The 17,118-nt window shown below is 44.6% G+C and overlaps 1 protein-coding gene across 3 annotated transcripts; it reads left to right on the top strand.

Moving 5' to 3' along the window:
- Window positions 1-950: 950 nt before the first annotated feature.
- On the top strand, window positions 951-15,917 carry GSTA1 (glutathione S-transferase alpha 1). Of its 3 annotated transcripts, XM_027958329.3 has the most exons (7): window positions 951-993; window positions 7,673-7,785; window positions 10,235-10,286; window positions 11,056-11,188; window positions 13,135-13,276; window positions 14,471-14,602; window positions 15,423-15,917. In XM_027958329.3, exons 2-7 carry the CDS (start codon window positions 7,699-7,701, stop codon window positions 15,543-15,545), a joined length of 669 nt encoding a protein of 222 aa, XP_027814130.2. In that variant the 5' UTR covers window positions 951-993; window positions 7,673-7,698; the 3' UTR covers window positions 15,546-15,917.
- The last annotated feature ends 1,201 nt before the right edge of the window (window positions 15,918-17,118 follow it).

The raw sequence follows: 17,118 nt of genomic DNA, 5'->3' as shown, positions 1-17,118 counted from the left end.
TTCCATGACCCATGGCCACATCGCTTCCATCTCTGCCTCCATCTTCACATCACCCATATGTGTGCGTCTGTGTATTTTCTCTTTTGCTGTAAGCACGCTTGTTGTTGGGTTTGGGCCGATCTATATAATTCAGGATAGTCTCACCTCAGGTTCCTTAATTGCATATACAAAGACTCTTTCTCCAAATTCTGTCCCATCCAGAGGTTTCAGGTATTTAGACATGGACATTTTTTTCTTTTGGAGACCATCATCGTGGCTCAGATTGTAGAGAATTCACCTGTAACTCTCTACAGGAGATTCAGTTTCAATCCCTGGGTCAGGAAGATCCCCTGGAGGATGGAACTGCAACCCTCTCCAGTATTTTTGCCTTGAAAACCCCAGGGACAGAAGAGCCTGGAAGGTACAGTCCATAGGGTAGCAAAGAGTTGGACACGACTAAGCATGAGCCCGTGTCATACAATGTTTCGGACGTACTTATAGGAAAAAATTACTTATTAAGTGTCTGAAGTTCATATCTAATTGGGTGCCCTATATTTATCTGCCACTCAGGGTGAAGAGTATGGCAGAGGTCCATGTGAGCCTTCATGACCACAGCCCCTTGGTGTCCCCACAGTAGATTTTATCATCTGCTTTAGTGCCCATTTCCAATTCATGAAAGCCAATTCAAGACAAGTTAGTTTTCTCCAAAGGCCATCCTTCATTGACTGGCAAGAGGATACAATCAACTTGAAATATTGTGTTTAATCTTTAATAGCTGATCTTGAAAATAAGTTATTAACAGGGTGTATCCCGATAAGAGGACAACTTGCCTTTTTCCTTTTTAATCTAGTGTAGAACCAGTGGCCCTGAATACCACGGGAGTGGCTTTTCCTTAACAGGACTCTGCCCCTTCCAGAGAGGAGGAGTCAGCCCGTCAACTGTAACAAGAGCTTATAAACACATGTGAACTTGGCACTGAGGTGCTGAGCCAAGTGGGAGACAGACTTTCGTAAGGTAAGTGCTGATTCTGCATGTCTGTATAATGTTTCCTTAGCACAAGAAAAACTGTTTCATGCTCAAGCTTGCTGTGGTTAGGGGACATTCAAGTTGTTTAGTCAATTGCTGTTGGATACAGAAACGTAAAAGTGGAGAATGTAGAAAACTAAGCATGAGAATTTAGATCTGAGAAAAATTAATGATAGGAGGGGAAAAAAGGATGGCAGAATTTTAGACGATCAGAGAGTGTGACCAGTACGAGAGGGGAGAGCAGGTGTTTATGCTAAAGCTGCCTGCTCCGTAGACACAGTCAACACACAGCAGGTGTGAATTGCAATGCGGTAATACTATGTGGACTTGGAAACTCAAAATTAAGATTTAACTATAAGAGGAATGACTAAGCGACTGCCAGCAACACTGGATTTTAACTCAGTCTTTGCTGTGACTAGCCAGCTGGCAAGTCCCCCTCTGTCTGTATTGGAGCTCAAGCAATTCATAGGAAACCTAGAAATTGGCTAGAACAGGGTTTATCAACCTTGGCCCTATTGACATTTCAAGCTGGGTAATTTTTTACTGTGGGGACCTGTCCTGTATATTCTCTTTTTGATGTTGTTGTTTTAGTTAAAAATATTTGCTATAGAAATGTACATTGAATTAGGCTTAAGGAATGTACTTAACAACAGTGTTGACATATACATTGATATTTCTTAAAATTTGCAAAGTTGAAGCCTCTTAGATACTTGCAGTGATAGTCTGTTTAAAAGTTTTAAGAGAAACTGTCACTTCATCAGTATGGATGACACAATGGAGATTAATAATCTCACTTTCCCTTTCACTCTGTACTTGTAGAAAGAGCACAGGCTGTGGGGGAGGTTCCTTCCTCATGCCATGACCGCCTGGAAAGTAGACTAGAAGATAAACGTGGCGACAGCAGAATCACTGTATTTTACAAAATAGCTTGTCCTGGAAGATTGCATAGTTTAGTAGCCAGCTGCATCAATCTAGATGTCTCCAACTAAATATCCAATAAATGTGCCTGTTAAGATAAAAGGGCTGTAGGATGAATTGAGAAAGCAGCGATGACATATATACACCATCACGTGTGAAATGGGCAACAGTAGGAAGCTGCTACACAGGGAGCCCAGCCTGGCGCTCTGTGACCACATAAGGGGGGCGGGATGGGAGTGGGGAGAGAGGCTCACGAGGGAGGGGATATATATATATATATATATATATATATATATAATTGTGACTGATTCCAATTGTGTACAGCAGAAACCAACATAATATTGTGAAGGAATTATCTTCCAACTAAAAAAAAATTTTATATTAAATTTTAAAAGACCACAGGATTGATGGAAAAAGCTGGTTAGAGTGCAGACTGAGGAGTAATGAACCATCAGACGCACGTGGGAGGCAGCCCCACCACCCCAACATCAGAGACACCTTTGGTCTCTCCCCAATTATGTGGCACCCTTCCACCTAGTTTTAATAACCAACAGTGTCCTGAGGTGTTGCCAAACGTCCTCTGGGCTGGGGGAGCAAAATCAGCCCCAGTTAAGAATCACTGGTTCATATGACTTTTCAGACTCCTAAACACAGGAAGTCTGGATGTGAAAACTAGGTAATACAGGAGCAGAGAATTAACTTCCAAAAGTAGACAAATTCACGCGACTGGAAGGTACAAGTCATTCGAATCAGAATGCAGGAGTGAACCATGCTCTGTTACCAGTATTGCTATTGGGATAAATCAAAAGCCTGAGGCAGGAGAGGTTCAGTGAGATCCGGTGAAGGTCCTAGAGTTGTCCAGGGCATGGCAATTCACAGGGGAAATATGGTACCTAAGTCTGAAAAGAGAAGATGCTGAGACTGGGATGAGAAGAAGTACTGTGCAAGATGCTACAGAGAGCAACGTTTCGATGGGGATGAGGTTTGACCCCATGAGAGTCACTGGCTTGGAGGCTGAGATGCTATGACACTGGGGCCAACCGGGGCAGGCGGGCAGCACCCTCTGCTTTCTCAGCCTGCAGCCTCTGCCCTTGTTCTCACTTGCTTCGCTGAGAGAATCACGGTCCTTGGCGTGGAACCAATTCAAGTGAAATCATTGCAGGGCTCTTTGTGTGCTGTCAGTTGTCAACAAACCTGTTTTTCAGACTAGATTTCAACCCCTCCAGGGCAGGGACCACATCAGATGCCTCTTGCGTTCCCCACCAGCCATCATTTCTTAGTGCAGGCAACTGCTCAATGAGTGTTAGTTGAGGAGGTTTGAAGGAAACTTGTTGAGAAGGAAATTCATGGACAGGTCAACCAGAAAGAAGATGCTGAAAAAAGATCAGTGAAGGGACAGGAGGGTGGAGAGAAGGGTACTGAGTGGGAGCCCCTGGACTCCTGCTATAGAAAGGGGTGGGCTTCCCATTGCCATGGCTGGAACCCATTCAAAGGGCCTGGGTTGGGGGCAGAAGATTCCAGAGAGTCCAGATCAGGAAGTGAGTGGGAGGGGAAAGGCCTGCGGGATCAGCAGGTGGGGTGCATGTTTCAGGGGCAGAACCAGGGATCCACTTCAGTCTTAGGGTTTCAAAAGACTGTGCCAGACTTTGCTGAACCTTAGCCAAAAACTTCCTGTAATCCAGGTTAACTAGTCAGTGAGCATCACTGATACTTCACAAAAGACAAATAAAAAGAGAACCAGTATATCAAGTAGTTGACAGAATCTGGATATATATAAAATCCTGTTCCTACTGGAGCTATAGGGGCTGAATCGCTTTAGCACAGCAGAGCATAGCATGAGAGCTGGAAGTTAAGAGGGAGATAGCAGATAGACAGACACACAGACAGAAGCCTCACGTGCTCCCCAGTGTGCTCACTCACCCATCTCCCAGGAACTGGGAGCAGGACGGAAGCTGGATTTGCTGCTCCCTGTTATGAAGTTTTTATGCCTTATCTAATTTAATTTCCTCAACAGCCCTCACTAGTAGACATAGCTGTATTTCAAAAGAGAACACTGAGGTACAGAGATTAAACAACTCGCCTGGGTTTATTTATCCTTTAAGGAAAGGAGTTGGGCTTTGTTTCTGAGACTTTCTCTCTGCTAAAAAACACTGTCATTAGGAGCCCCCTCCCACCTACTCCGTGAGATACAACTCCTTTAGTTCACACTGGAATTATCCCAAGACACATTCCTTTTCAGAGAATATAAGCCCACATCCTTATGAAGGTCAAATATAGTTATACTAGTGCTCAGGATACTCACAGTAAGTCTCTAAGGTCTGGGGTAAAGTAAGTTATGTTTTTATCCATTTTTCCTTATATCAAGCCCCTAAGAATCAGCTAACAGAATTAACGTTGCCTTCTCTCCCATTGAACTGTTAACTGGCCAAAGGATTCTGAATGGGGAACAAACTAATATCGAGGGTCTCAGAGAGCAGCAGAGGGGAACATAAGCATTACCTGGTTGCGGGGGGAGCCCCAGACCAGAATTCAGAATATCCCTTCAAAGGACTCCAGTCATCACATAGCTCTTTGAATTTCAATTTCCTCTTCCCGACAGTATAATACTAGAAGCTGTTTCCGGGGTTGTCCTGAGGGTGGACACACTTGCTAGGCAGTGAGTGTGAATCGGGAACACACGTGTGTGACTGATGGCAAGTCACTGAATCTCTCTAGTTCTCGTTTTCTGGGAGCCAGGAAGTTTATATCACGTTTGCCCCAGGCTTCAAAAGGTGAAGAAAGCTACTTATAAGAAAGATATGATGAAGTATTGTGTAAGTTAAAACTTCATTTCCCTTAGTAATGTGATCCTTGGTCACTGGATAAGGGAGCTTAGTGTGAGGAGGATCTGTGACCTCCACTTCACAGCGACACCTTTCTCAGAATTCTGCTGAATCACAGCTCCTCCGTTGTCCACGATAAGTACAATATACACAATCTCCAACTTCAAGATGGACAAGTTAATTATGTTTCTAAGGGATCCTTTATTTTGCAAAGCTTAGACCATTGATCTCACATTAATAATGTGGATATGTAAATAAAAAAGTAAACCAAAACTAAATAAATTTTTAAAATGTGGATTTTGAAAACATTTTGTTATTTAAAATTCAAGTTTGCATACTTTATCTGCTAAAGAGAAGTATATTTTTGTCCCAAACTCCTCAACAAAAAGTTGCAAGATTTTAATGTTTCCTAAACAGAGCTGGGATGTGGATAGAAAACGCAGCTGTTTCTTCCTATGTTCTGGCTTTGGGTTCCTACTTTTAGTAAGTCCTGTATGTTTCTATTCACTCCCATGAGAGAACAATTGGTTTGGTCACAATGTTTGAGTTTTCCTGTAACATCTTACGGAAAAACCCAAAAGAACTTTTTGGCCAACCCAACAATTTCTGTCCACTGTTGGAGCCTTTGAGTTTCATTCTCTGGTTCCCTGCTATGTCCACTCCACACACAGGCTGCTGAAGTCTAGGGGCTTTCAAACTTCACTGACCTGAAAAGAGCCAAATATCTCCTACCAATGCCATGACCAAATGCGTGTGCCTACGTGCTTTCTTCTACCTGAACATACAATGCACACATAGCTGAAACGAAAAACTCATGAAACAATGCTTTATTTTAAAAACTGGAAAATTTCACAGTCCACTGAAAGATTATCATGCCTATTTTGAAAAATGTCAATATGAAAAATGAAGCCAAGACTTGGGTTCATATAGAAATGGGTTTGAATCCCAAGTTTGCCACCTACTTTGTGCAAGTTACCCTAGAAATCTCAGTATCCCCAACTTCAAAATGAGAGCAATGGCAACTTCATAGCAGGTGACTCTTGTAGGGTTAAATGAAGACAAATTTGTGAGAATGCGCAGTGCATGACAGACATAGGACAAATGTCAGTTCCACCTAGACCGTACAGTTAATGCAGTAACATCCCTTTCTCTAGATACAAAATGTACGAATAGAGATAAAATATGCAATTCCAAGAAAATGGAAGTATTTGGCATCCTGTATCTGTGGAAAGAATCGGGATCTTTCGAACAACGGTTAAGCAAACTGAGCTCTAATTTCAGCTTTTGAACAAGTGCAGCATTATAGCCAATGAGCTGAACATGGACTCTGTCTCCTCCTCCTCCTCCTCCTTCTCCTCCTCCTCCTCCTCCTCCTCCTGTCTGTGAAGTCCTTTGGCTCCAAGGCACCCCCTTCCCAGGCTCCCAGGGCCTACATATGCGTGGGTTCCTGCCCTGCCCTGGTTTTAATCCTGGGTGTGGATTTCCATGAATGTCATTTAAGCTCTGAGGTCCATTTCATTAACTGAAGAATGGAGATAATTATTTCATGGGATTCTTGTGAGGATTAAAGATATAATGTATTCAAAGTGGTCAGCATTCAGTTCAGTTCAGTCGCTCAGTTGTGTTCGACTCTTTGTGACCCCATGGACTGCAGTACACCAGGATTCCTTGTCCATCACCAAATCCCAGACCCTACTCAAACTCATGTTCATCGCGTTTGTGATGCCATTCAGCCATCCCATCCTGGGTCATCCCCTTCTCCTCCCGCTTGCAATCTTTCCCAGTATCAGGGTCTTTCCCAATGAGTCGGTTCTTCGCATCAGGTGGCCAAAGTATTGGAGCTTCAGCTTCAGCATCAGTCCTTCCAATGAATATTCAAGACTGATTTCCTTTAGGATGGACTTGTTGGACATCCTTGCTGTCCAAGGGACTCTCAAGAGTCTTCTCCAACATCACAGTTCAAAAGTATCAATTCTTCAGTGCTCAGTTTTCTTTATGGTCCAACTCTCACATCCATATATGACCACTGGAAAAACCAGCCTTGACTAGATGGACTTTTGTTGGTAAAGTAATGTCTCTGTTTTTTAACATGCCGTTTAGGTTGGTCATAGCTTTTCTTCCAAGGAGCCAGCATCTTTTAATTTCATGGCTGCAATCACCATCTGCAGTGATTTTTGAGACCCAAAAATAAAGTCTTTCACTTTCCATTGTTTCCCCACCTATTGGCCATGAAGTGATAGGACTGGATTCCATGATATTAGTTTTCTGAATATTGAGCTTTAAGCCAACTTTTTCACTCTCCTCTTTCACTTTCATCAAGAGGATCTTTAGTTCTTTTTGGCTTTCAGCCATAAGGGTGGTGTCATCTGCATAGGTGAGGTTACTGATATTTTTCCCAGCAATCTGATTCCAGCTTGTGCTTCATCCAGCCTGGGATTTCACATGATGTACTGTTTATATAAGTTAAATAAGCAGGGTGACAATATGCAGGCTTGACGATTTGGAACCAGTCTGTTTTTCCATGTCCAGTTCTAACTGTTGCTTCCTGACCTGCATACAGATTTCTCAGGAGACAGGTAGCATTGGGGCAGGAATATTAGGAGTTTTGCAATAAATACTAGTTCTCTAATCTTTTTCCTCCCTGACACCGACCCATGCATCCATATCACAGACTCACCTCTTAGCCTGCCAAAAAAATCAGATTTTACCCAGCATAGACTGGACAGTGGTTTGGTGGAATTTCCCACAGGTGGCTGTTGAGAGTGGGAATTTGGGCTAAGGAAGACGTTCCAGGGACTCTTCCAATTGCCCTGAGGGAGGCCGACTTTTCAGCATAGTTGGTGCTGTTCAGCCATGTATCATAAAGGCGTTAGCTTCTATGCTTTTATTCTTTGTTAATTCATTGATGCATTTGTTGGTTCATTAAGGGCTACAGGAACCAAGAGACTGCACCATGGCAGGGAAGCCCATTCTTCACTATTTCAATGGACGCGGCAGAATGGAGTGCATTCGGTGGCTCCTGGCTGCGGCTGGAGTGGAGGTAGGTTTCATCTCCAGTTGGATCGAAATTGACCGTGGGTGCCTAGTCAGTCACTCAGTCGTGTCCAACTCGTTTCGCTCCCATAGGCCAGAGCCTGCCAGGCTCCTCTGTCCCTGAGATTCTTCAGACAAGAATATTGGAGTGGGTTTCCATTTCCTACTCCAGGGAAACTGACCATATCAAACTACTTTTCCCACAGAGGAGATTTTCCTTATTAAATGATCTGCTAAGAATTTTGCTTTAAAAACATTTATTAAGTATTAGATTAAGAGATTTTCATTGATATTTCTTCTTCTCAAGGACAATAGAAAACAATAGAAAATAAATTTGTGTTTTTATTTGTTTTTGGCTGCGAGGCTTGCAGGATTTTAATTCTCTGACCAGAGATCAAAAGCAGGCCCACAACAGTGAAAGCCCATCTCTTAACCACTGAACTGTCAGAAAATTTCCTGAATTTTGATTTTTAAAACTGTAAAATATTTATTACATTCATGCAACAATTAGAAATATGAATATTAAATGTCAATTTATATTAATAATTATTGTTAATATGTCAGGCATTTTAATGTATTGTGGTCAGTTTTAAAATAAGTTTAGTGAACTAGTAATATACCATGAAGTATTTAAAGATGAAATATATAATATCTGGGATTTGTTTCAAATTATTACCAGGGACAGGGGGGTAGGCATATGGATGTCTTGGGATTGGGTTGAGCCGATAATTACTGAAGCTGGTGGAAATTTACAAGGAGCATCATTGTATTTTTTATTTTGTGCATGCCACGAATTTCCATAATAAAAGACAAAAATATACGTATTAGAAGATAAATGTAATTAAAGTTAAAACCTAAACCAGAAATATAGAGCAATGCAGATTGTAGCAAACTGCCTGTTGGATTTAATGCGTTCCCTCAGCAATGAATTTGTTGGGCACCTTGAAGTGCCAGGTTTCGTGCCAGGTCCTAGAGATACATGAATCGTCAAGACCGACACAGTCCCTACCCTCAGGCCACTTGCACTCTAGTGAGGATGCTCACATGTATGTGGGTGATTAGAAGAGGAGTGGGAGCACCTGGGAGGATACCGAAGACTTGAGTGTAAAAACTCCATAGTCTCAGTAGTAAATGGATAGGCTTCTGTGCAACTCTGCTGAGTGCTGCCCTCTAGAGGTGTCACTCAGAAAAGCACTTCTAAGCTCAGGTCAGAGGGAGCCAGCAACTCTGTGAGGGTTTCCCGGGGAGGGAGTCATGGGCGAAATTCAGAGATCTGGTCCCTCATCGGAGACTAGTAAAGGAGGACTTCAGGTGAGGTGGCGTCCTGCAAAGGGAACCTCTAGTGTGCTCCCTTAGCTTCCTAAAACATGTTTACCTAAGCCTCAGATTATACTTTCCCAATTGCTTCAGGAATGCAGGGCAATTTAGCTTGGTCCGTTTTCAAGTGTGTAAAGAAACAAGTACACAGAAAATTCCAACACTGCCATTCCAGGTGGTTTCATTTCTATAAATCAACAACCAACATTTTTCCCTACGGTTCAGCCTTGGGGTTCAAGGATGTGTTCCGAGTCCCTGGGCGGGATGAGTTCAGCACAGGACGGTGAAGAAGGGGGAGACGATGAGAGCATCCAGGCTTCCTCTTGTCCAGCCCAGCCTGAAGGAGGAAGGTGTGGGGCTCGACTGACCAAAGAACGTTGGAATTCTGGGTTCTCTGGGCCCAGAGCCTGATCCTCACAACCCCATTCATCTCCATCAGTTTCACAAGAAACAGCTGACCAGCCAGCCCCTTCTCACAATGACTACCCATCCGTCACCTCTCAGGGTTGTCTTGAACTGGGTGCTTTATAAATTGTTGCCCACACACTCACTATCTGTATGGTCTCACCCTATGGGATCATTTAGATCCACAATAAACTAGTCCACTGAGTCAGTTAGAAATCCCCAATTCTCAAACTTTTCACAATCAAGACCCTTGTTTACAATAAAAAGTTGAATGGAGGGAGGTAATATATAGTAGAGGACCCCAGTGGCAGCCTCTAAGGGAGTCAATGGCCCCATGGATACCCCATGCTAGGGGACACCCCAAAATCCTGTCCTGATCTCACAGGGAGAGAAAGGCTTTCCAGGTACATTAAAACTCCATAACTAGAACTTCCCAGTCCCTTCCCTCCAGTGATATTCCCCTCCCCCCATATCATTACCTAATCACTGAGAGAGGTGGGGACACGGTAGAGGTGAATTAACCTGCAAAATAAGCAGTTACTTGCTGCAACCCATGCTTTTATCTTGGTGGCTCTAATCTAAATCTCCAAATGGCCTTGATCACTGTCCTCTGTGCATCTGCCGAACTTGGAAATCCTACAGTGTCCATAGTGGGCACCAGACACAGGCCATGCAAGTTCAGCAATGCTATGGAATAAAGTAACAAAAACTTATCAATTCTTTCTGCTTTTCAGTTTGAAGAGAAATTTATAGAAAAACCAGAAGACTTGGATAAGTTAAAAAATGGTAAGCCCAGGAACTAAATTCCTCTGATGGGAGTATCCAGTAGAAATCTTAAGTTGAGCTTTCAACAACACCAACGTGCTGTGTGTGTGTGGTGGGAGTGGAGTTAGTAGGGCAGGAGAAATATGGTTAAAGGTAAGAGGTAGGTCTCCCTGAAAATGTCTTGCAACTCACTCGGAACTAGGAAGGGCTGGAACTCAAGTGTTTGTTAAAGGAGCCAGCCCCAGTGCCTGTGAATGCTCTCTCTGTGCTTCTCTGCCTTTCTGCATCGTGAGTGACCACACAGTGCTCCCACCTAAGGTCAGGAAAAGGTGAAGATCTGAGAAAAGAGGGGAGAAACGGGCCCAGAAGTTGCTGTGAGTCTGGGTTTGGCAAAGTAAGATCCTAGCAATAATGTAGACTCGGTGAGCAGAGAAAGGGCAAACTCTCTCAAAACATGTCTTATGTGTTCCGAGACTTTCTCTGGAACTTCCATTAAATGGCCTCTGGTTGGCATACTTGTTGCAGCCTCTTCCAGCTTCTTTCTAAAACATACATGAAGACAAATTAGCACAGATTTACAAGGGATCGCAAATATGTCTGAATGGGAAGTAAAAAGATAAATGAAACGATAGGATAGAAAGTAAAAGGCAAACAAAATGCCATCCAGCTTAAGCCTACCAGATCATTTTAGTGTTTCACTTTATATCTTCAGTTATTTCAGCAAAGATTTGTTCATCTTAAAAGGGTGCAACATATTAAACATTTCACCCTTCTTTTTTTCTTTCAAAAGATGGGAGTTTGATGTTCCAGCAAGTGCCAATGGTTGAAATTGATGGGATGAAGCTGGTGCAGACCAGAGCCATTCTCAACTACATTGCCACCAAATACAACCTCTACGGGAAAGACATGAAGGAGAGAGCCCTGTACGGTAGTTTTTAGTTTTATCATCACAACTAATAGTAACAACTTAGGTCCTTCCCAGACTGAGCAGGATCAAGGCAAGGCATCATGACCAACAGGATGGTATAAGCCTTGTGGGGCATCACTGAGTCCAGTACAGCAAAGACCTATGAGTATGAGGGAAGAATAAATAAACGTGGAGTGAAATCAACTGCCTATGGAAGAGGATACCATCCACAGATATAGCACAGTGACATGGCTTCCAAACATGGATGGTCTGTGAAGCCGAGGGTGGTAGAACCAAGACTCCAGGGGTTCAGGCTTGTTTGAACTGGACACCCACCAACAGCCAGAGACAAGGGACAAAGCATCTGAGTGTCTAGAAGATAAAGCTTAGAAAGGGCAGGATCTAAAGGAGTTTGTTCTTGAATTCCAAAAATTCTAAGAATGATGACCAGGAACTTAATTTATTAACCCTTTACATGGACTGGCCACTAGACAAGGATTAGCAGAGGTTGAGCTCAATATGGTAAGGTTACATCAAGCATTTCAACATAGTTTTAGTCAGCTAGATTTTTCAATACAACTATATCCTGGGGGTGAGGGGTATTCTCTCTGTTGTGATGGGACTACATGCTGCTGCTGCTGCTGCGTTGGTTCAGTTGTGTCCAACTCTGTGCGACCCTATAGACAGCAGCCCACCAGGCTCCCCCGTCCCTGGGATTCTCCAGGCAAGAACACTGGAGTGGGTTGCCATTTCCTCCTCCAATGAATGAAACTGAAAAGTGAAAGTGAAGTTGCTCAGTTGTGTCCAACTCTTTGCGACCCCATGGACTGCAGCCTATTAGGCTCCTCCGTCCATGGGATTTTCAAGGCAAGAGTACTGGAGTGGGGTGCCATTGCCTTCTCCGGGGACTACATGATTGAAATTAAAATCTTATAAGGAACTTCCCAGGTGGCATTAACATTAAAGAACTTGCTAGCAATGCAGGAGACATAAGAAACCTGGGTTTGATCCCTAGGTCAGGAAGATCCCCTGGAGGAGGGCATGGAACCCATGCTAGTATTCTTGCCTGGAAAATAATCCCATGGACAGAGGAGCCTGGTGGGCTATAGTCCTCCGAGTCACAGTCAGTCAGTCATATCTGAAGCGACTTAGCACTCAAGGAACTACTGCAGTTACTCTAAAAGTCAAACATAGAGTTACCATATGACTCAGCAATTCCTTTCAAGAGGATTAAAAACACTCCCACACTAAAATTTATACTCAGAATTTCATAGCAGTGTTGTTCATAATCAATAATTGGAATCGACAAAAATGTCCATTAACTGATGAATAAAAGAACAAAAGTTGGTACATCCATACAGTAGGATATTATTTGGACATGAGAAAGGATGAAAGGTACAATCTTGAGAAATTCAAACAAAACCAGAGTCTCGCAATAGTATGTGGAGAGAGTTATGGAACCAGGTTCTATGGGAAATGACTGGAGAAAGTGCTGGTGTTGGCATTCTAAATGGACCTGGTGTTCTAACAGGATGAGAGAGGAAGAGGGATGTGACTGGGACTGAGGTGCCAGGACTCTGTCTGGACATGACTGAGGTGGTACTAACACATCACACCAACCATGCTCAGACCACATCATGGTAGAGATGGCACACCCAGGTGTGGTCCCGAGGTTACCTGTGCCGATTCCACCCGACTCTCTCATGCCTGTGACTATGGACGGGCCACTGATATGCTCTGTCCCTATATTTGGTCAAGTGTACAACAAAAAGATTACACATATGTTTACCTTGATGGCTTGTTCTAGAAGGCTAAAATTAATTTTAAAAAACAAAGCTAAATCACTGGTGTAGAAAAATGCACCAATGGAGGATTACTTTGCTACCTCTCAATGTCTCATTCTTACCCATTCCAAAACCTAAGGCAGAGACATTTGACAATTTGCTTACTTTATCTTTTCAGGATAGATATGTATTCAGAGGGGGTGGCAGATTTGGGTGAAATGATCATGCATTTGCCACTGTGCCCACCTGCTGAAAAAGACGCCAAGCTGACACTAATCCGAGAAAAGACAACAAACCGTTATCTCCCTGCATTTGAAAATGTAAGTGGACTTTTCAGCATTTTTGGCAATGAGGTCAGAGGATGAAGAAAAATAGCGCCTGGCTTGGCAGGGGCATTAACCTTCACCTCTGTGAGCCTTTCTAAATACTAATGTAGTACTCTGAGTCTCAGGGCACTTTATAAAAATTGAATGTGTAGAAGAATTGCACTAGTTTTACCCAAGTTATAATTTTTCAGCCAAATTTCTATTTACTCAAACCCAATCTGGAATTCTCTGCTCAATGAATTTCATGGTTATACTTAGAGCTTGGGCTATGGAAGCTCTGAGAGCCACACTGGAGCCTGGGGTAAATGGATCCTCAGAACACGGTGCAGGGGCCTTGATTCAAGAAGAGCATGATGTCAGCAATACATCAGAAAATATTCTGGTGTCCTGTGTAGGGAGACATGAGACCAGCGGCCCGTCAGGAGAATGTGGTAGTGTTTTGGGGATGATTGACATGTATCTAGATAGATATGGGGGCAGTGGGATGGAGAGAAAGAGAGGAAAAATTGTTCAGGAAAAAGTAATCTAGATATTTTGGGACATGACTTTTGAAGAAAGTGAAATAAAATCAGTGATGTAGTGTTCCATCATTATGCCTAGTATGTATTTTAGTTTTTTCTGTGTGAACGTTTCATGATCAAAACTACCTGAAATCAGGCTCAACTTAAAGCATGAACCACCCACCCCCTCAGAAAAAGAGATTGTAAGACCAGGAAATGAGAGCAAAAGAGATGAGAAGGAATACAGAGTCTGCATGAGTTTGCTCAGGGTGGTAGAAGGCTGTCATGAAGATGGAGACACTGCCCAAGGATGAGGGAGAGAAGCACAGAGAGAGATGGATGAAGGGTCACGTTGTGGAGTTCAGGGCTGCACACTTGAGGGTGTGCAGTCCACAAAAACACGGTGCAGACAGCGCTAAGGCCTTGGCCCCATGGAAGAAGAAGTAAGGCAGCCACAGCAAGGAGGGAACAGGAAAAGGAAATGGTGGTCTGCCTTCCACTGGGGATGAGGAGGGAACAGCAAGAACCTGCCTGGCCCGTCTCTGAGTTGGAGGGAGCAGAAGATCTGAGGTTCCCACCCGCCTAGCGAGGGGCAGAGGGGGACGTGGGGCTGGGTGAGGGGCAGGGGAGGGGCAGGGGTCCAGCCTGCCAGGACCTGTGTCCCTGATCTGTCCCCTCCATTCCCCAGGTGCTGAAGAGCCACGGACAAGACTACCTGGTGGGCAACAAGCTGAGCAGGGCTGACATCCACCTGGTTGAACTTCTCTACTATGTGGAAGAGCTGGACCCTAGCCTTTTGGCCAACTTCCCTCTGCTGAAGGTGAGCTCTCCCACAGCCCTGGGGGCCAGACACACCCCCACTCGGCATCTGCTCTCTGGACCCTGGGACTGGGGTGCTAGGGTCCCCATCCCTGTCCAGACCTGGCTGCCCCCCAGTTTCCTCAGTTCACTCCAAGGCCCTGGTCTGGAGAGTGGAAAGAATCTGTCAAGCCAAGGACATCGGAGGTGGACTCTGCCCCACGGAAAACGCCCTGCCTTTTACCAGGAGACAGATCCAGGGCTGGATCTCTCTTGGCCCCTCTTCCACTTCAGCCTCTGTCCTCATTTCCTCTTCTCTCCCCTCTGTCCCACGTGTGTCCCTCTTTTCTTGAGTCTGTCTGAGTGGGTTTCCCACCATCTCACTTCTTCCCCTCAGTTCCTGATCCTTCTCTCACATGTTGATTTCTCTCTCCCCGTTTCTCTCTCTGAGGGCAGATTGCCTCCGACCGACCTCACACACGACCTTTCATGTTTTCTGTCTTCGGTTCCAGCCCCGTGTCCTAGCTCTTCTTGTCTTGACATCTGGAGCCTTAATCTGTGCTGATATCTGACACTCCTCTTTGTTACACTGCACTTGAGGGTGAACCCTTCAGGATTGGTGTGTGGGAAGATCCAGAAGCCGAATGGAGTGTTACACTAAGACCTCTCTGGGGAGAACACTTCTGGGCTGTCCCCTTCCTATCTCATGGGCCTCCTCCTGGTGCTGATGGATGGGCCTCAGCTGGCCCTTGTCTAGGAAGGTCTCAGAGTCCCTTCTGGCCTGCGCCAGTGACACGGCTGCTCTTTAGCTGCATTCTGAGCTGTGCTCTCATGCATTGCAGGCCCTAAAAGCCAGAGTCAGCAATCTCCCGGCTGTGAAGAAGTTTCTGCAGCCCGGCAGCCAGAGGAAGCCTCCCACGGACGAGAAAAAAATAGAAGAAGCCAGGAAGGCTTTCAAGTTTTAATAAAGCTGGCGGCTGGCGGGGCTGTCTGGGACAAATTTGAAATTTTCTAACAATGAAACAATAAAGCTCCTGTGAGCAGATTTACTTCCAATGTGTTCTTTTTCACTATGATCTCCTTCTCGCCTTCAAGGTTTGGAATTAAAAGACAAATAAGAACAAGAAACAGATTATATATTCCCTTAATATTTTGCAAGGATCATCCTATAACATCTGTCACATAGCCTATCAAAGAGAAAAATGTAACAGTTTATATCTGACAGTCAGGTTTTCTCAGGAAAGAGCTACCTTTCTGGGGTCATGGCAGAAAGACATTTTGTTTACTTCTTTGAGAGATAATTCCCATCTGATAATAAAAATGTCTTTGCTTATGCATTTTTGAACAACTCTTTTGTCTACTGTGGGCCCTCCAGTGTTCTGGGAGGTGGGGAAATAATGAGAACCCAGTGGACCCTAACTCTGTGCTCAGGGGACCCTGCTGTGGCCGATGGTCATCACAGCTCTGCTGCAAGAGGCTCTGTGGGGCTCTGCACAAGGGCCTCACTGCATTTGACAAGGTCCCCAAGATCGGACCTCTATGACACAGGTGACGTGTGTGAATTTGATGTGAATGAATATATATGACGTCATTTCCCCTGGCCTCTCATGGAGCCAGGGAGCCTGGATTGGCTCTGGTCACATGTGGGGCCTGCAGTGAACACTCCCCAGGAAACCTGACCTTCAGAGTCTCGGGTTCTCTTCTCCCTGGAGTGAGCTGCCAGAATCACCCTCACCCCGGAACCCCCAGGTGAAGGGGCGGGGCCAGAGCTGACAAACACACGGGGTCCCTGACTGCCCTTCCCTCCCTGTGGTCTGTTCTCTACTGACATCAAAATATTTTTCTAAAATGCAAGACTGAGAATCACCACCCTGTTTTACCTCCCTCAGTGACTCCCGCTGCCTACGGGGTGCCCTCCTCCCTTCCCTCCTCAACCCCTAAGTGCCAGTCCCATCACACAAGACGTGTGGGGGCCACCTCCTTCTTGCCTGGGCACCTTTGTTCCATCCCAGGCCAGCTCCACCCCGGTGGCCAAACTGAGCTCTGTGCTCTCTGGGGAGACCTGGACGCACCTCTTTGCTTCCCCCAGAGCCCAGTAACCCCCCTGAAGGCCACTGGCTTCCCTCAGCATCTGTGAGTTCCTGATGGGGGCCCAGCCCTGTGTAATCCCAGGGCTCACCATGAATGGTTGTACCTCCACACACTTCTCCATGGCCCAGGGGTCTGGGCTGTGGGAATGCCTCACAGTCCCCACCCACTCTCATCTGCCTGACAGCTCTATTCATTCAGCCACGTCTTCAAGACTAAGATGTTCATATCACTCCAATGCTATGGACAGACCTTGCTCTGATCCTAATGTAAATAAACCAACTGCACATAAGTCTTTATGAGACACTGGGAAAATTAGAATGCTGAACATTTAATCAAATGAATGAACTTTAAGTATAAAAGATATAAATTATGAAATTTTAGTGTGATAGAATAGTGTGATTATGTTTAAAAAAAGAGTCCTTACCTCTTAGAGGTAAATTTAATAAT

This window comes from Ovis aries, chromosome 20 (genome assembly GCF_016772045.2).
Source record: "Ovis aries strain OAR_USU_Benz2616 breed Rambouillet chromosome 20, ARS-UI_Ramb_v3.0, whole genome shotgun sequence".
Classification (NCBI taxonomy): Eukaryota; Metazoa; Chordata; class Mammalia; order Artiodactyla; family Bovidae; genus Ovis; species Ovis aries.
Note: the sequence above shows the minus strand (reverse complement) of the source record. Positions and strands in the feature narration are given on the sequence as shown.

Bases quoted from the DNA above. Each gene is read 5' to 3' on its own strand.
- GSTA1 (XM_060402978.1), top strand. From the start codon at position 7,699: ATGGCAGGGAAGCCCATTCTTCACTATTTCAATGGACGCGGCAGAATG. The intron at 7,786-10,234 runs GTAGGTTTCATC...TCTGCTTTTCAG, and splicing joins TGGCTGCGGCTGGAGTGGAG to TTTGAAGAGAAATTTATAGA. The intron at 10,287-11,055 runs GTAAGCCCAGGA...TTCTTTCAAAAG, and splicing joins CTTGGATAAGTTAAAAAATG to ATGGGAGTTTGATGTTCCAG.